This window comes from Sturnira hondurensis, unplaced genomic scaffold, assembly GCF_014824575.4.
Source record: "Sturnira hondurensis isolate 20B ecotype Veracruz unplaced genomic scaffold, ASM1482457v3 Scaffold0007406, whole genome shotgun sequence".
Classification (NCBI taxonomy): Eukaryota; Metazoa; Chordata; class Mammalia; order Chiroptera; family Phyllostomidae; genus Sturnira; species Sturnira hondurensis.
Window position 1 is genome coordinate 2,157,144 of NW_028080037.1, and position 19,565 is coordinate 2,176,708.

At 52.0% G+C, this 19,565-nt stretch overlaps 1 protein-coding gene and 1 non-coding gene across 2 annotated transcripts in view; both read left to right on the forward strand.

Annotated features, from left to right (window-relative positions):
- Nucleotides 1-1,848: 1,848 nt before the first annotated feature.
- On the forward strand, nt 1,849-1,953 carry LOC118991376 (U6 spliceosomal RNA). The gene has a single exon (XR_005067403.1). It is a non-coding gene; the product is annotated as a U6 spliceosomal RNA (small nuclear RNA).
- An 11,245-nt stretch (nt 1,954-13,198) lies between these two features.
- Nucleotides 13,199-19,565, forward strand: part of SCARB1 (scavenger receptor class B member 1) — a 67,831-nt gene continuing 61,464 nt past the window's right edge. The window contains exons 1-2 of the mRNA XM_037051881.1: nt 13,199-13,299; nt 16,305-16,399. Coding sequence (XP_036907776.1) covers nt 16,343-16,399 — 57 coding nt within the window. The 5' untranslated portion in view covers nt 13,199-13,299; nt 16,305-16,342. The remainder of the gene's footprint in view (nt 13,300-16,304; nt 16,400-19,565) is intronic.

Here is a 19,565-nt window from a genome sequence, read left to right on the forward strand (position 1 = left end):
TCAGGCCTGTTAGGGGACTTCACTGCTTCCGTCCACTCGTTTTAGGGTATCCCTCTGTAGCATCATGTAAAGGGAAATTGTGTGTTTTCACTAGTTATAAAATACTTGAAGTCAGCAGATTGATCACTGTAGGATAGGAATTATGGCAAATTTCTTAAGTGATGAGTCCTTCAGTGTTAAAGTATAAGAAGTCCAGTGGCTAGTAACAGTTGAAAATGTGGGGCTGGGTAATCTCAGTACACCTGATGTTCTGAGATATGAGATGGAAGGCAAATGGAGACCCTGCATTGCACAGAGCTGGCAGCATTTGGGGATGGGTAAGCTCCAAAGTCCACTGAACATTTGGCTCATTGAACTAGTGTGCTGCTAAGTGTGAAAATTGATAATCACAACAAGCACATTTAAAAAAACAAAACTACCCAGCCCTGATGGGTAGTTCTGTGGATTGGGTGTTGGCCTACAAAAAAGTCTGGGTTGATGCCTGGTCAGAATATGTGTCTGGGTTGCAGGCCCAATTGGGCCTGAAAGGAAAGCAGTCTGTTTCTCATCCCTTCTACCCCTTTAGAAGAAAATTACAAGCTTATTCCCAGGAAGAGACGAGTTAGGCATGTATTTCAGATCATAGTACATATGTTGTGTTTTATAAAAGATAATCCACCTAAATTCCTAATTGCATATTTTTACTTTCCTGTAATAACTTTTTTAAAAAAAAACTGATTTTGGGGAGAGGGTAACATCAATCAGTTTGTTCCACTTAGCATTCATTGGTTGATTCTTGTATCTGGGATTGAACCTAGATATAAGTTCAAGCTCTGATCTGGGACTAAACTATACAACCTTGGCCTATTTGGCCCAGTGCTCCAACCAACTCCAGCATGGTAACTTGAACTAAAACTTTATTTTTTGGACTTTTTGTGTAATACACATGCTATATGCACACATTTATACACAAAGCCATGGACAACACAGTTTCTCGGCTTTGTTTTTTTATAGTCCATGAAGAGGGTATGTTTCCGTTTTCATGCACTTCTAAGTTCCAACTTGCAGTCATACAGTAAATTTGATTCTTGGTCATAAAAGCTTGTGTTATACATTCACATGTCACCAGTCTGCAGCCACACAAGACCTCACAAGGTTCTGACTCCGTGTTTCCATCCACTTTTTTCTTTTTTTTAAATATATTTTTATTTTTAGAGAGGGGAAGGGAAGGAGAAAGTGGGAAGGAACATCAATGTGCAGTTGCTTCATGTGTCCCCCATGGGGACCTGGCCTGCAACCCAGGCATGTGCCCTGACTAGGAATCGAACCGGCGACCGTTTGCTTCACAGGCCCGCGCTCAATCCACTGAGCTACACCAGTCAGGTCAGCTTTTTTTCTTTTCAAGTAAAGTTATCTCCCATATTTCTGCCACTGCTTTCATCTGCCCCACCCACCACCACCTCCCACTGAATCCTACCCCTTTTGCTTTGTCCAAGGGTCCCTTACACACTCTCCGCCTCATTCTTGTCAATGCTTTTGCTGGTATTTCATGGTGCGGACACGTTGTGATGTGTTTAACCTGTATACCCGCATTTGTTCCCAGGTGTTGGCTGTGCTGCCAGGAGTGCACCCTTATTTTGAAAGGATAGTTTAAATACGAGACATGTACGTAACAAGGTTGCTGGGCAAGATTAAAAGTTACCAATCTGCAGGAACAAATGTAAAGGATATATGGACAAAAATGGGAGGGGGGTACAGGAATGGGAAGGAGGTGGGGAGGGCTGGGGGGTGTAGGCCGGAATGGGAGTGAAAGACAGAAAACTGTACTTGGACAACAATTAGAATTTTTAAAAAGTCACCAACTTTATCGCTCCCTTCGGTAGCACATTTATTAAAATTGGAACGGTACAGAGAACAGTACCGTGGCTTCTGAGCAAGGACAACATGCAAATTTGTGAAGCTTATGTACTTGTTTATTTACAAAAAGCGTTAGAACTTATTTTTGTAACTTAACTTTGTGACTACTATATTTGTTATTGTCCCGTATCTTTTAATTCTTCTAATAGGTAACACGTTCATGTGCTTCAGACACGGGAAAAGCTTAAAAGAGCGTGTGGCGAGAAGACGCCCACCCTGTCTCCCACCCGCCTGGTGTGCCCTTCGCAGTTTCCCCGTGCGTGGGCAAGCAGCTGTGAACCCTCCCTCACGCAGAAGGTAGCACCCTGCACCTCGCTGCTTTGCTTTGTATCTTCTGTACAGCCTTTCATTTTGAATAAAGGAAAAATACCTTTTATGTAATTTTCTCAAGAACAAAGAACGCCACCAGGGCAACACAACCTGTAGGGAACAATCACAACCCTCCAGCAAATACGAGCGAGTCCGGAGTTAAGTGACAGAGTGGTTGATGGCAGGTTTCCGCCACCGAGGAGTCCTCAGTCCAGGGAGATGCGAGGTTTCATGGGTTCTGTTGAATGCCCGTTCGCCTGCAAACACCCCAAAGTTTGGTTTCACATCATGTAAGGGTTCATTGGTGTGGATGCAACTGTGTGAGCCTTGAATACACAGGGGAAATGTGTGCCTTGTAGATTTAGTGTTCCTTTTTACGTTTTCTCTGAAGGTACAACACAATCCTCACCAACTTACAAATACGGCTTTAAAAGACGTATGTTGTTTACAGAGTGGCAAGGGCCTTTGGATCTAATAATGGCGTTTCAGTCTGCAATGCTCGATTCGGCCGGAAGGGGGAGGAGCTGGGACAGATGCGTGTAGTCGGGAAGCCTGCAGCGTCCCCAAGTGGTGGTGGCTGATCAGGTAATTCATGTTTTTACGTATCTTGCCGTACAGAGGCTTGTTTACTCACCGGTGAGATGTTTCACTTTTTCCTCTTTCCCCAGTTCTGTAGCCGCCTCCGTGTCCACCCCGGCTGGAATTACTCCGGGACGTGGAATGAAGCTGTCACTCAGCACAGACCTCGCCGCCTTACCTTCTCCCATGAGATCTAACCCTCCGGTGTGTGCTCCCTGCTGCCCTTGTCTGCCGGCCGCTTTCTTCTCCCGGGCGTCCCTCCTCCACTCAGGTTGCTTCAGCTTTCTTTTTTTTTTTTTAAGATTTTATTTATTTGTCTTTAGAGGGGAAGGGAAGGAAAGAGGGAGAGAAATATCAATGTATAGTTGCATCCCCTGCTGGGAACTGGCCTGCAACCCAGGCATGTGCCCTGACTGGGAATTGAACTGTGGTTGTTTGGTTCGCAGGCCTGCGCTCAGTCCACTGAGCTACACCAGCCAGGGCTGCTTCTGCTTTCTGAAGCACCACCATACCCACCTCAGCAAATCAAATTCTACCCAACATCAAGACCAGGCTCCGGGATTCCCAACACCTCCCCTGACTGTGCCGCCTGGAAATGGTCTGCCTTCCCTGAAACTTCACCGCCCTTGTTGTTTTACTGAAGCTCTTGATTCAAATGGGATAGCTCTGTTCCTTTTTCTTGTTATTTTTTAATTATTAAAATTATTACCTATTTGAATTCATTGGGGTGCTATTGGGTAGTACAGTTACACAGGTCTCAGGGGTACAGTTCTATAACGCGTCATCTGTATATTGTGTTGTGTGTTCACGGCCCCGGCCCTGTGCCCTCCTTTGGTGATAAACAGTAACTGCACACAGCAGCTGAGATGAGCAGCCGAATGAGAGAGCGCCGGGGTCCTGTGTGCGACCAGATGGGCAGGAGAAACCAGTGGGCGCAGCCTCGCCGAATGGGGTGGGGGTGGCAGGGAGCTGGGCGTGTTTGAGAAACAGAGGGAGCCGCCTGGGCGAGGTGGGGCTGCAGGGCTTTGGGTGGGTTTCCAGTGGCTGGTCTGGAGGGGCCCAGGCGCCTGGGCCCTTTTTAAATGCCCTCCCACCAGGGCTGGGGGCCACGGTCTTAAACTCTCACTGTCACCAAACAGGTGACATAGTTTCTAACCAAACCAGCACCAAAGAATTGTACTGGAATAGGGTGCATTCAAATATATTTAAAAAAATAGTAACTTACACCGGTTACCACTCACAATCTTATTTGTAGCAAATATAGGTTTCCGTTTTATCAAAGCTCTGTGGGGCCCCTGCCCCATCAGGATGCTCTGAGTAGCAGACAATTCAACCCCCGGGCCTAACTCCTCGGGGACGTGCGTCATCTTTGTATCAGGACCCTGAGGGCTCACGGACTCCGGTCACCACCCTGTGGTCCTTTTTCCCTCAGGCTGTCAGCAGTGTAATTGGGCGCTTCCAGACATTGCACAGACCCAGAAATATCCAGAGAGGAAAGAAAACGTCTCTCTCCTGGAACTCTCATTAGGAGCAAGAAAGTCCTTCCCAGAAGTGCCCTCAGCCAGCGTGCCCTCGTCAGCCAAAACTGGGCTGCATGTACGTTCATTTTATTGTCCAAACTGCAGGCTCTATTTAAAGTATTTTAAAAACTTTTCCCTATTGCTCCCCCCTTTCGGTTGTAACGCACATTTTGACAGGAAACAAGAATTAGGACACATTTGTCTCTTTCCCAGAGATGGTTACACTAAAACCAGGCGTACGTGAAAACCATCGAGCCTGTATTTGGGTGAAGGGCTTTGGGTTCAATTCCCAGTCAGGGCACATGCTTGGGCTGCAGGCCAGGTCCCCAGTAGGGGGCGTGCGAGAGGCAACCACATATCAGTGTGGTTGTCTCAACTCCCTCCCTTCCCTTCTCTCTAAAAATAAATAAATAAATTTCTTTTATTAAATATACTTTATTGATTATTCCATTATAGTTGTCCTATCCCCCCCTTCATTCCCCTCCACCTTGCACACCCCTCCCCTACCATTCCCCCCCCTTTAGTTTATGTCTATGTGTCTCAAGTTCTTTAGATTCTATATTTCCCCCACTATTCTTGCCCTCCCCCCTATCTATTTTCTACCTACCTTTCTGTACCTTCTCCCCTCTTCTCCTGCTCCCACTCCCCTGTTGCTAACCCTCCATGTCTTCTTCATTTCTATAGTTCCGCTCCTGATCTAGCTGTCCTCTTGGTTTGCTTTTGTTTTAGGTGTGGTTGTTAGTAACTGTGAGTTTGCTGTCCTTTCACTGTTCATATTTTTTATCTTATTTTTCTTAGATAAGTCCCTTTAACATTTCATATAATAAGGGCTTGGTGATGATGAACTCCTTGAATTTGACCTTATCTGAGAAGCACTTCTGTGAGCTTCAGTGAGCATCAACCAGTTCTGTGAGCATCCTGATCACCAGTATTTTGAACTGTGCATCTGATAGGTTGGCTATTTCTTGGTCGCTTAGAGTTATCGGCTCTGGGGCTTTGAGTTCTTGAGCCATAATGTTTTGGTCTGTTGGCGCCTGTTACATATGAGGGGCAGAGCCCTAGGGTGATCCCCAAGGTGGGACAACTCAGTCGCTGGGTTGTGATGCTGTGTGTGGGGGTGGGGTCAGAGAGGGGCAATGGCGGTCTCCTCTTCTGCTTCTCACTGCCAGGGCCTGTGTGGTCTGTCTCACTGCTCGCTCCTCCGCCTGGTTTATCTGCGCACGAATGTGTGACCACAGTCAGCCAGCCGCCTTGCACCCTTACTGGGTCCGCCCATTGCAACCCGGCTCCGCCAGTCACTGGCTCTACCCCTCTTACCAGTCTGGCTGAATGGTTCGTTATTGTTGGACTTCCGTACAGTTCAATTTTCTGTGTTTTGGCTGCATTTTTGTTACTAAACCTGTTGTCTTTAAACTTGGTTGTGCGAGGAGGCATAGTGTTTCCACCTATGCTTCCATCTTAGCCAGAAGTTACTAAAGTCTTTTTAAAAAGACCTCAAGTGAATCTTAAAATGTGTTGAAAACCCCAACTCTAGGAGTGAAAGGTGAACCCCAGCAGGATGGACCATGGCAGGGGAGTGACCAGCTCTCACATGGGCAGGAAGGAGCTAGGAGGGGTGTGGGGCCAGCAGGGAAGGGCCAGCGTGTCCTTGAAAGCCCATACGACAGCAGTGTGTTTCTGTATGTTGTGCGACTGAAATGCTTTCCACAAGTCTGTGCTGGTAGTCACTTGTCACACAGCCAGCTCGCTGCCCTAGGAGACCTTTCCAGTGGCCGCTGTTGGCTTCTGGGGGCTGCTGGTGCTCTCTGCGCACCTACGGGGAACAAAGGAAATGGCAAAGCAGAGAAGGGGTCACAGGTGGGTGCTGTGGCTTTTAGGGCTCCAGGGCTGACAGCCCCTCCCTGTCCCGAAGGACTCTGCCAGGCCATCTTCCTCCTTGGCCCTGACCTGACATTCTCCTTTGGCCCCCCTTGGGAGCATTTTTGGCTATGTTTCCCAAATTCAGAGTCACAGCCCACTTTCTTTGGGGCCAAATGTAAGAAAATAGTGAATTAGAGAAAAATTGAAAGTTTTAAAATAACAGCTTTCCTAGTGTTTGCAGACATGCAGCAATGATTGTTTTTTAGCCATTTGCCTGCAAGGAGAACGGGGCGGTGACCACTGATGGAGCCCAGCTGGGGCCCTCTCCTGGGGACGGGACCATCCCCAAATCGAGTGGGCACCGAGGCTCTGGAAGGACGGAGGACAGGCCAAAAGTGGCCGCCTACCCCCGACACCTCCGTGCTCACTGCTCGTTGACTGTAATGCCCGACGTAGCAGTTGTGTAGCGCTGCATAGCAGACCGCCCGCAGCGCAGCAGCTGAGCCCCAGAGAGCCCGTGCGTCGGGGACTGGAGCGTGGTTTAGCCGGTGCCTCTGGTTTGGGTGTCTAGTGAAGGCTTGCTGAGGGCTGGCCGAGATGGCGCCCCCACCTAGCTGGCACGATGGTGCTGTCCTTTCCACAGGGTGCTTCAGCGGCCTCCCAGCATGGCAGCCGCCTTGCCCAAAGCAAGTAATAGAGCAGGCACAGGGTGGAACGTGCAGCGTCGTTCAGGGGCTGGCCTTGGAAGTCACACGCCCCCGGTCCCACAATACCCTGCTGTCGCACAGGCCGATCTTGTTGGTTTGTGAGGGGACAACGCGAATACCAGGTGGGGGAGCCCTGGAGTCATCTCGGGGGTGCAGTTGTCCCCCCTCCTCTGCAGTTTTGCTCTCTCTGGTTTCAGTGACAGCAGTCAGCCTTGGTCCCCAAACACGGAATTCCCGGAATCAACCATTCATAAGGTTTTAAAAATGGATTTTCGAGAGAGAGAGGAAGGGAGAGAGAAAAAAACATCAATCTCTTGTTCCGCTCATTTATGCATTCATTGGGTCCCTCTTTTATGTGCCCTGACTGGGGATCAAACCCACCACCCTGGTGTATCAGGACGATGCTCGAAATACCTGAGCTGCCCAGCCAGGGCGAGGTGGCTTATGCCCCCAGATCTTTGCCCCTGTGTACAGGTGCATCTGAAAGATAAACTCGAAGGGAACTTGCCTGGTCAGACGGCATAGGCATTTTAAATCGAGGCAGGCTTTGCCAAATTCCCGTCCAAAGAGGTTATCCCAATTTACATTTCTGCCCAATGGGAGCCAGCAACGGCCGTCTCCCTACACCCTCGTCGGCACACGGGCTTCTCCAGCTTCCGCCTTTGCTCATCTGCTAAGTGGACAAGGTAGCTTGTAACAGTTATAATTTGAAAGTTATTCCAAGTTTCCCCTAGCACAGTCGGGGCCTCATTCACAGTTTCATTTGACAAAGTCACTTTCCACGTGAAAAAGCATCTCCCGGAGCTTTCTGTCTCGCACAGGGGAGACTTTGGACCCCAGGAGGGTGTCTCTTGTTGATAGCGGTGCTGATTGTCTCATCCTGTCCCTGACTGTCACTGGTGTGGAGCTGCGCGCTGCTGATCACCAGCTGGGCGGATGTGGAGGGAACGGCAGAGCCGCGCAAGCAGGGCCCGAGGCTATGGCCCGAGGCTATGCCCCGAGGCTCTCAGGGGCATCGGGTACAGTGTGTTCGTTCGCTGAGATGAGTGAGGGCTGTGACCCGGCCCTCCTCATCAGCCGCAGGTTCACCGATTTGCTCTCGGGACCCAGGACGCGTGCAGGAGCAGGCACACGGGGCCGTGGCCTGAGCTGAAGTGTGCAACACCGAGAAACGCGTGTGTCACACCCTGTTCGTAGAGGCACCGTTCCAGTAGCCTAGAGATGGGCACACCCCATCGACAGACAGGCGGTTAAACGGAGTGGGGTCTGTGCCCACAGTGGACGATTGTTCAGCCATAAAAAGGCAGCTCTGACCCAGGCGACACCACGCATGGATCTTGAGGATGTCATGCTGAGTACAATAAGCCAGTCACCCGAGGACAAATGCCACTCGATGCCAGTTTCGTGAGGTTTGCAGAGGAGTCAAAATCATGAAGATAGCACATAGGGGGGCGGGGGTGGGGTTTTGGCCTAGGAAGGTGCGAAAGTCTTGGAGGCAGATGACGGGGACGGTTGTACAACAGTGTACTTAACGCCATGGAGCTGTGCGCTTGGAAAACGGCTAAAAAAGTACGTGCAGGGTGGCAAGGCCTGGCAGGTGTGTAGGAAGTAGGAGGACAAACAGAAGTCGGCCCGAGAGACCCCGGGGAGGTTTCTCAGCGTCTACAGGACGGGCCCCCCACTGGCCAGCCCTGCGCACGCGCTCCTCTCCGCACTCCAGGGTATGAGGGTGTGTGGGAGCGGGGGGAGGACCCTGGTTAACAGCTGGACAGTCCAAGGGGAGACTGCACGACTCAAACCCCATGTTATCTGCTGGCTGTGTGCAGGAGAGTCTTAGCACCCCAATCCTCTCCAAAGCTGCTCCAAAAGTTTACCAGCCACAAGGGGGCGCGAGGAGGTGGCTGAGCTGCACAGAGAGGCAGGCGGGGACTGTCCCTCCTTCCTCCCTCCTCCCTTCTGTCCCTCCCTCCATCTCATTCTTCCCTCCCTTTTTTTGTTTTGTTTTTAAAAAATGGACTTTATTTTTTAGAGCCGTTTTTGGTTCACAGAAAAATTGCCGGCAGGTACAGAGCTTTCCCGTGTCTGTGCTGGCCAACACGCGCGTGGCCGCCTCTCTGTTAGCACCCCGACCTAGGGGGTGGCCCTCCTTTTTGAAAATCGTGGTCAAATTCATGTGGCATCAAAGTCACCATTCAATCTATGTTAAATAGATTTGGCATTTGGCACCCTATGTTGTATGATTGCCACTCTGTCGCCTTCCCGGACATTGCCATTGTGGGGTGGGGTGGGGTGGGGTGGGGGGGCTCCCAGGGGGCTCCCACCCACCTGTCTGTCACCTCCCAGTCCCCGAGGCAACCGCTGATCTGCTTCCAGTCCCTGGGGATTTACCTACTGTGGACATTCCCTACTACCAGGGCCACACAACCTGGGGCCTTAGGTGTCTGGCGTCTCTCAGGCAGCATCAGGTCCTCGGGGTCCGTCCACGTTGTGGCAGGTGTCAGAGCTTTGTTCCTTCTCGTGGCCGAGTCACAGTCCCCTGTGGGGACAGACCATGTTTTGTTTAGCCCGTCCTCTGTTGGGGGACCGCGTGTTGTGTGTGTGTGCCGTTGCGCACACCTGGGAGGCCGAGATGGCTGTCTGCACCCCCCTCGGGCGTCCGTCTCAGAGCAGGGCTGCGGGCGGGCCGAACACCTGTCGGGCCGTCTCCTCCTTCCTTTTTGACTCTGAGGAGCAAACTTCATTTTTAAAGGCTTTCAGCTCACATTTGAAACTCCGCAAAGCCACCAGGGATTCCTTTAGAACATTCTCCGGATTCCTGCCCCTCCCGGCATCCAGACCCCGAAGGCTTCTTCTTAGCACACAGACAAAATTCCACCTCCTCGGCAGCCCACGAGGACCCGGCAGGTCGGGGCCCACGGTCGTTCTTACCTCGCCCCACCATTCAGCTCTGTGTGGAGAGTTTTCCTCCAAGAGACTTCTGGGACCTCTGCCATCTTCCCTGTGACCCTCATGCTGTTTTGTCATCACACGCACCTCATCGCTGTTGCTCTAACTAATCCCAAGGTTGTTCCAGCCTCGCAGTGTTGGACGTCCGTACGCTGTGCCCTCTGCCCTCGAGGCTCTGCCCGGCCTTTGAGCCACAGGCCCCCCTGCCCGTCCAGGTTCGGGCTAACTGTCCGACAGGCCTGCCCTGGCCTCCTGACCTAAAGTGGCCATCAGGTCACTCGTGACCCCACCACCCTGTGTTATCAATATTTCGCACTTTTGCTGTTTACTGACTGGTGTTTACTCATTGTCTGCCTCCCCCCGCCCCCCGCCCCCCATTCTTTCAAAGTAGGAAACTGGCTTTCACTGCTGTTGTCTTGTGCCTAGAACAAGCCTCGACAATAGCAGGTGTTCAATAACTATTTGTGAAATAAGAAATGAAGAAGAACTTTTTTGTATCTTAGGGAGACAGTTCTTTGACAATGTTGAGTCCTATTACTTTCCTGAAACGTCCATCTTTATTAAAAAAAAAATTACTCTTTCTGGGCCTAGAAAGGAATGGATTGGGTGGGGGTATAGTTCAGTTTTCAAGTGTCTCTGTAATACTTCATTTCTTAAAAACAAGCAGAGACACAAAATATCACATAATTCCATTTCTACGAAGTGTCCAGAATTGTCTGTAGAGACAGGAAGCAGATTGGTGGATGTCAGGGGCTGGGAGCGGAATGGGCAGTAACTGTTACGTGGGGACAGGGTTTCATTTTGGGGTGATAAAAATGTTTTGGGTCCTGCCTGGTATGGCTCAGTGGATTGAGTGCCAGCCTCCAAACCAAAGGGTCGCCGGTTCCATTCCCAGTCACAACCCAGCCTGGGTTGCGGGCCATGTCCCCAGTAGGGGGCATGCGGGAGGCAGCCACACATTGATGTTTCTTTCCCTCTAAATAAAGAAGTAAATCTTTAAAAAGAAATGTTTGGGAACCAGAAAAGGCAATTGCATAACACTGTGAGGGACGTGAACGCTGCTGTCCTGCACGGTTTTGAATAGTTGGATTATATCATTTCACCTCGGTTTGGAAAGAGAAACACGCCCATCACCCAAACACACATCCTGGAGGACCCCACTTATGCAGGGCGTCTGAAGTAATCAGATTTGCAGAGACAGAGAGCGGATGGCGGTCGCCAGGGCAGGGGGCGGGGAGTCACCGTTTAATGGGGCGGTTTTGCTTCTGCAGGATTCCCGGTGCACAACGGTGTGAGTGTGTCTGGCGTTCCTGGGCTGCACACTTATAGCTGGTTAATGGTGACTTTCCTTATGTTTTCTATTTCAACACAATTCAAAAAAAAATTAGGCGTGAAGGAGAAACCAGCAGAGTGAACGTGTCGTTGTGATGAGGTCCAGGGGAGCCGGACCCTCGGTCCACGGCGTCCCTTTCACTGTTTGCTGTTACTTCGTGAACACTTGAACTATTTCTCCATCAGGAAAACATTCTGAACGCAGTTCTTGGGATACACGGGCAAAAAAACATGATTATATATATATATAATCATGTGTATACAATCAGATGTACATACACACGCACGTATGTATATGGTTGTAGAAATAGAATGGTGCTGTTTTGTATTGCTGCTTCCCGAGTCATGCCGTGCACAGTGGTGGACAACTGTTGGGAACCGCTCTGCCTGGACCAGGCCGAGTGAGCGACCTTCGGACCATAAGCTGCTAAGGAGACAAAGCTTATCTCCCTGGCAGCAGCGCTGCTTCTGCTTCATCCATCTCTGCCCCCAGCGCTTGGTCGGTTAGTCAGTGACGGGTACGACCCCTCAGAGGGGGGGCAACCTAAGCCAGACATGATCACTTGGGAGGCCCTCGAGGAAGGACTCGGGGCTGCAGCAAAGAGGGGGTGTGATGGACCCTTGCCCCGCCCGGCTATTCTGACATAGCCTGGGTCCCCATTTCCGTCTGGGAGAAGCGCTTTCTGGTTCTAATCCACTAAAGCCTAGAAACCTATGACGGGGAGGGCGGGGCAGCCCTCTGCCGGCTGGAGCGGGTTCTGGGGTGATCGGGCATAAAAAAGAATTCACAAAGTCCTGTGAAGCCTGCTTTGGTAAGAGTGCTTTCATTCATGTGATAAGGGTCTGAGCAGGAAATGAGTTTGTCTCCCAAAGTTTTTGCAACCCCCTTACTTGGCAGACACTGATTCAGACTAAGCCCTCAGATCTCTCTGAAACGCTATCTACTGTTTGATCCTTGCCGCCTGACACTGATTGATGAGCTTTACCTGTATCTCCGTGTGTTCTGAACCTGATAAAAGCCCTTGAGGAAGGGGCTCTTGATCTTTCTCCTCCGAGAGACTGACCACCTCTCCTCCCCAAGCAGGTCGTGTCTTGGCAGGTTCATTTTCATCTGTGGCGGACAGGGGCGGGGGACTCGCAGGCAAAGTTGCCCCCACGGACAACACAACCTGTGATGGTCACTTCGCACGGTTCTGGGGTCAGTAAGGCAGTTGTGGGTCGTTCACGGGTTTGGGGGCAGATATGGCTGGAGGCGTCCGAAGGCGTCCTTGTTCCCACTTCGGGCCGCTGGAGCCACCTTTGGCTGGGTCCTCGTGGGGTCTGCTGCCAAAACACCACACACAACACCTTCCTGGGGTCGGGCAGGCCTCCTCTCTCACAGCTGGGTTCCCAGGGCGAGCGTGCCACCAGAGCCCGGTGGACGCCCCATGGATCTACCTATTCTGGACATTTCATTCTGTGCCTTAGAAGCCAGTATAGCCACAAGGCACAACTTCAAGGTCACGTTGTTAAAAAAAGAACCTGGCCTCCATTCTCATTTTCCCTCTTCCCTTGCTCTGGAATGTGGACAGTGAACCAGCTGAGACCTGGGGTGGGGCGGGGCGGCGGGGGCAGCGGGGGGGTGGGTGCCATGGGAAAGGAGACAGCCACCCACATTCAAAGGGAAGAGGATGTAGTTCCACATTTCTGTTTTGCTTTTTATTTTTTGAAAAAGTGGTGAACAACACATTGCGCCCAGCGTGCTCTGTGAGCCATTCAGACGTGCGCAGGCCAGCAGCGTTAAGCAACTCGCGTCTTGTCTGCCCACCGGATCTCCAGAACTGTCGCATCTTGTCAAACAAAAGCTCATTAAATGCCAGGTCAGGTTCGTGGACGTCTGGTCTTGCCTTGAAAGGTGATCTTAAAGGAGAAGACACGTGCTCTGGACCGGGCCCAAGTTGGTGGTCTGCAGGACTGTAGAGTTGATTCAGTTCCTCTCGTCACATCTGTGGCGGCCAAGCTCTGATTTCTGTTCCTTATTTTTCAGAAATTACAATAATGCGGAAGGTGGCAACAAGGCAATGACAAAACAGCTGCCTGGGCCTGGGATCCTCTTCAGTCTCAAGTCCACGTCCGCAGGCTGTCGGCCGTGGGCGGGAATGAGGCCCGAGGTGCGGCAGCATGGGCGGGGTTTCGAATGCTCCCCGAGTACTGTTTGATCCCATTTCCCTTTCGTTCGGAGGCCCCGGAGCCGCAGCAAGCACCTGGCTCCCCTGCTGGGGGTGACGTCTCCAGGCTCAGGGAGGTGGGCGGGCCGGGCCCTCCAGGCGAGGTTGTGGCCCAACCACAGAGGTGGAGATGGGGGTCCCCATCTGGCCACCTTGTCAACGTGGGAGCTGGTTGTCCTGCTTCCTTTGCCTTGGAATGGGGACAAGGGGCTGTGAGCCAGATCGGACCCTGGGAGGGTGGCTGGGGTGACAGAGTGTCGAGACAGCAGGAGGCTGGGTCCCTGGATGGCCGGCTGTCTTTCCTGGGCCACCAGCCACCTCCGGACTTTCGGGTCCAGGAAAGTAAAAATTTTAAAGGTCCTAATTTCCCTTCAAATGGAAGAGAAATATATTTATAATTTGTTAGAGTCATTATAGTTTGGGGTTTCTTTGTTAACTTAAACCCTGACACAGGGGGCTTTCTCCTTTTTAACTTGCACATTTTTGAACAGCGTTCTTTTTTTTGTTTTTGTTTTTCATTGAATTTATTGGGGTGTCATTGGTTGATAACATTATAATAGTTCTTGCATCATCAATTATCCCCCCTAGGGCCTCAAACAGTGTGTTTTGTGTTTATTTTTTAACTGACACAGGAATTGTGCAAGAAAAAAAATCATGGGGCCCTCATTCACCTTCGTATTCCAGCGCCTGCCGGGCAGGAGCGGTTGAATGAAAACGGCCCTCAGACCTCTGTGGGTGCGGGGATGAGCCGCACCTGGCTTAGCGATGCAGAGTTCGGGGGTCTTCACCCAAATCCACTCCAGCAGCCTGTGGCTCTGGCTACACACATTCAACTTTCCGTATCACAGGAGAAAAGTCTCAGTCTGCACTAGCAACCCCAACAATAACTATTTATCAGCAACTTCCCGGGGAGGTGGAGAAGGGTGAGCAGAAGTGTTGAAATTCTACTACATATAAAAGGAAGTTTGGGTGAGTGACAAAACCGTCTTTGTTCTTGGAGAGGACAGATCCGTTTGGGGGAAATGCCAGCGTCCCCTTGAGTGACCCAGAGATCAACGAGACCCCAGTGAAATAACCCACGGGAAATTTGGGGAAATTTGGGAAAATGCTGATGAGGGATATGAAGGGGGAAAAAAAACACACGAACGTTGGCAGGAAAATTCTGAAAATGAAGAACGGTGAGGGAAGCGCTGGCCGGTGCGGCTCAGGTCGTTGGAGCTTCATCCTGTAACCGAGGGGTTGTGGGTGTGATCCCTGTTCCGCGCGTGTGGGATGCAACCGGTCGATGTTTCTCTCATATTGATGTTTCTCTCTCTCCCTTCTTCTCTCTCTAAAAGCAATGAAAAAAATATGTCCTTACATGAGGATTAAAAAAGAGTGAGAGAAGACTAGCTTTATAATGAATTACAAAGTTGGTGTGTAAGATGCAGTCAGGCGGCCCTAGAGAGGGAATGGGCAGAGAAGAAAAATCCAGAAAGAGACCGAAGTGTAGGGAGAAACTGGGCTGTGAAAAACAGTCACTTCATGCAGTGGGAACATTGGGCCGGGATAACTGGATTTCTTGCTTATTCCATAGCTGAAAATAAAAAACACCTACAAAATACCAGAAGAGAGTGGAAGAAACATCTTAGCCTGGGAGGCTTTTCTGGATGTGACACAATACTTCTCCGTCAAAGACAAAGTATGTCTGACCGCAGGAAAAGTCAAAGTTCACCTTCACAAAATATCAAAAGCAAAGCACATTTGGAAAAAACGCATGTCTGCCACTCCTGTGCCAGGCAAAGAGCCGGCACAGGCAGAGCGCGGGCAGCGGAGGAGTGGCCACAGGCAGCCGAGGAGGCGTGCACAGAAGAAAAACGCAGTCGGCCCGGAAATCTATGCAAAGCTGGTGCAAAGAAGTGCAAAGCGAAGCAACAAGCAACTTTTAGCTATCCGCTTGGCAAAAATTAAGACTTTGAACTTGAAACCTATACAATTTATTAACTACTGTCACCCCAATAAATCCATTTTAAAAACAAAAAGAGAGAATTACACTCCTAGAGGGACACAGACGGGGCTCTGGTTTCAGTGGCCGCAAGGCATTTGTAACAGGTGGCGCTGCTCTCTCGAGTCTCCAGGAAAACCATCAGGGGTCCGCACGAGGTCAGAGCCCAGAGGCTGTTAAAACCCCAGGTCCGTCACGTGCACTTTACATGAAAAGGCTTGCTCTTTACCCTCATCCTGCTTTGTAGAAAGACAAAACCTTTCTCTCTCTCTTCAAACACTTGCGGGGAAGGAACTTTTATATTCTAGAACATCTTGAGAAACCCCAAGGCGTCAGGAAATGATCACGCAACTATCAAAACTGGGCTCCAAACCCATCATTTGTAAGGACTTTATTGGCTTAGTTTGTATATTTATTTTTATTTTATTTATTTATTTATTTTCAGAGAGAGGGGAAGGGAAGAAGAGAGGGAGAGAAACATCAGTGTGTGGTTGCCTCTCATGAGTCCCCTGCTGGGAACTGGCCTGCCACCCAGGCATGTGCCCTGACTGGGAATTGAACCGCGATCGTGTGGTTCGCAGGCCCGCGCTCATTCCACTGAGCTACACCAGCCAGGGCTGTATATTTAAATTGCAGCTCTCTACTTTGTCCCGGGTCAACATGTAAATGACTCTTTTAGAGGGATTAGATTACAATAAAATTGTTTCTCTACCCCCCCAAAAAAAGTTTGAGCCCAACCCCATGTGCAGAGGACCAGGAAAAGGCACTTCCCTGCAGCACTGTGATCGTGAGCACGATGATGTCGCCCTTTTCAGGGGTGGAGAGTGTGTCTGAAAGGCATCCTTCGGGCCCAGCAGGTGCACCACTGGGGGCCCCACCCCAGAGAATGCAGTCCACGCGGGGGGTGGCCCGGCCAGCATCTTCCCCCCCTCCCCAGCAGAACCCTCTCTTCTCTCCAATGCAGGGGTCACTTGTGAGTACCCATGGGTCCTGTCCAGCACAATGGAGGAGGGACTTCCCACAAGCCCCAGAACAAGACTCTTAAGTGAAGAGCCAGTGGTGAGTAGGCACTGGTCAAAAGGAGAAGGAATCAACAGGGGAGTCTTTCCAGGCAGAGGGAACAGCATGTGTGAAGGCTCTTGGCTAGGGGCATCGTGGCCACGGGGGTGTGTGTGTGTGCATGCGTGTGTGGGGGTTGGTGTGAGGGTGACATCAGTCAGAGTGCTCATGGTGGCAAGTCAGTAAAAACCCCACCCCAAAGTGACTGGACAGCAGAGACCCTTGTTTGCCTGCATGACGAGAAGCCAGAAATCGGGCTGTCCCCCTACGTGCAAGTTCCATACAGCATCGGGACAACTTCCCCACAAGGATCTGCTGTTTCCTGCTGGCTCCCGGGGCGCAGCGCTGAATAAGCCTTAATCCGTGGCTCCAGGGTAGCCCCACTGTGTGGCGCACACGTAGGCTGCTTCTCTTTCAGAGCTAATGGACTTCCTTCTGTACGAAATATCCAGAATAGGCAAATCTGCAGAGACGGGAAGGGGTTGCCAGGGCCTGGGATGGCGCAGGGAGCAGGAAGTGACTGTGAAAGGCCAGGAGGGGGTTGGGATGGTCCTCCAAGGCATGATGAGGGCATTTTAGTGGTTCCCAAAGTGTGGTCCCCAGACCAGCAGCACCAGCATCTCATGGGGACTGGGTAGAAACGTAAAATCATAAACCCATGCGGACCGCCCCGCCAGGTGACCTGGGAGCGGGGCCAGGCAGTTCCCAGGTGCGCCCCAGAAGAACCACGGGTCTAAGGCAGGACAGTGGGAATGGGGCTCCCTCTCCTGGGGCTGCTGTGGCAAAGCTGGGCGGCTTCACACAGACCTGGGTTTCCCACAGTCCTGGAGGCCGGCAGTGCGAAGCACATGTGTCGGAGGACCAGGCTCCCTCTGAGGCCTCTTGGGGCTGCCGGTGGCTCCAGGTGGCCCAGGCTCGCAGTTGCATCCCTGCGGTCTCTGCCTGCGACTTCACGTGGCCTCCTTCCCTCTGGGTATCTCTGTGTCCCCTCCTCTCAGGACACTAGTCTTACCGAATTTAGGACCCGGCCCACTCCAGCACAGCCTTCCCTCCCCTGGTCACATCTGCAAAGACCCTGTTTCAGAATCGGGTGGCACTCCCAGGTGCTGGGGCCTAGGACGAGACCACGTCTTTGTAGGGGACCCTGTTCTGCCCACTGCAGATGGGGCGGGGAGGCGTGAATGGAGTCCGGGAAGATCAGGATGAGAGGAACCCTAGTGATGAGACGGGGCGGGGAGGAGCCAAGTGAGGGAATGGGCAGCACAGTGGCCAAGTGCCCTGCTGTTACATAAATCACAAAGGGACACAGGCTTGTGTCCCTCTCTCTCTGCATGAGTGCCTTGGGATCCTGTTTCAGGAACTTGAGCCAGGTATCTTGGGACCAGTAAACACGTTGCTGAAATAAACTCCTTCCCACCTGACAGCCTTTCTCCCTTCTCTGGGGGCCAGAGCTGGGGAGAGGGAAATGCAGAGGAGGCTGTCTCCCCACACGTTCCCACACATCGCTGACGATTGCACCAGCTCCGGTTCAGGTGACAAAATGCGTTCCTGGGGGCCAGCTCTCAGCAGCCATGGGAAACAGCCTGGGGCCTGTCTCAGGGAGGAGAAGCCAGAGGACCCTTCAGCCAGCGTGGGAGCCCCTCTGGTCCCTGCCAGCAGGCCCGCCCCACCATGCAGGATTTGTATTCCTCACACAGCCCCGGGGGCTGGCCACTGCCACTCGGAAGGACACGTGAAGGAGCCCCGCTGGAGATGAAAGGCCCTGAGCCCTGAGTGCACGTGAGGCTCACGGAGCTAAAAAACCACACAGGCCTCTGTGCCCCTGACCATGAGAACCTCCCAGAACCTCCGAGGATGGGGTGCAAGGCTGGCATGCCGCTCGGCCCCCTGGACTCTAAGGGTGGGCCGAGTTTGGGGTCAGCGGCTCTTTCTCAAACCACTCTCTTTCGTTTCTTTCTCGGCATTGAACACGATCTGAAATTACTTTGTGGGCTTCTTTCTGGACGCCTCCAACCCCCGGACCCAGAAGGGACTGTTCTCGTGAGCTCCAGCGCCCAGAATTTTCTCCAGGCAAAGAGAAGACGCTCGGCAAACGTTCCCAGGTGAGCCAGTCGCTACAGCGGGTGACGGTTAGGGCCGGCCGACTGCCAGGAGCTTGCACATCTGAACTCACGGGGATGCTCTCGGCTGAAAGTGCTCAAAGGCACCAACTGCCAGCATGAGCAATGAAGTCATTCATCCTTTCCACACGGGGCGGGGCGGGCGGGGGGGAGGCCTGCGATGGGGGGCAGCCTCGGCTCAGTGGCCAAGGACATCCTCGAGGACCCAGCCCCCTGCCACCTCGCCGCTCCGGCCTTGTCTGCAGGGCACGAAGGCCACCTCTGATCCAGGGAGCTGGTCCGGGTGGGGCCACGTCGAACTGAAGTCGGGCAGGAAGCAGCGCTTCCTCGAACCCCTTCTCAGCGGAAGTTCCCCAGCACACCACCCCCACGTCTCATTGGCCAGAACTGGGTCACATGTCCAGCCCTAAGCCAATCACAGTGCGGGGCACGATATTACTGAGACCTGGAGGGACGTGAACAAGCCGTGGTCAGGACAGAAGCTGTGGGACAGGAGGTGACCAGTGGTGTCGGTCATCGCGCGGGTTTAACTTTAGTTTCGTTTTCACGAAACCCCTGTCAGCGGGTTACCCAACTTTTACCCCTGAAGGGTCATTTTTTTAACCTCTCCCCCTTTAAATAATTACTTTCAGGAGGAATCATTCTTGTCTTGATTCCTTCTATAATTTTAAAACAAAAAGACATTTGATTTCTACTTTAAAGGTATTCAAGATATTCATGAAAATATTCCATGGGTGTGACTGCACGCGCGCGTGTGTGCCACAGTTGGTGCACCCGCTTGTCCCCCCACGGACGTTTTGGCTGCTGCGAGTAGTGCCGCTGAGAGCGAGGCGAGCGAATGCCTGTTTGTGCGCCTGCGTTCGATGCATTTGGATAAAAACTCAGAAGTGGGGCTGCTGGTCCGACGGGAACCCGAAGGTCACCTTTTGAGAACGCCCCCTCCTGTTTCCCACAGCAACTGCACCACCTTACACCTGGGGGCGATTCCCGCTGCCTGTCTACCCCTGGAGCTCACGGCCCAGACCTCAGGCCTCAGGCCTGGCTTT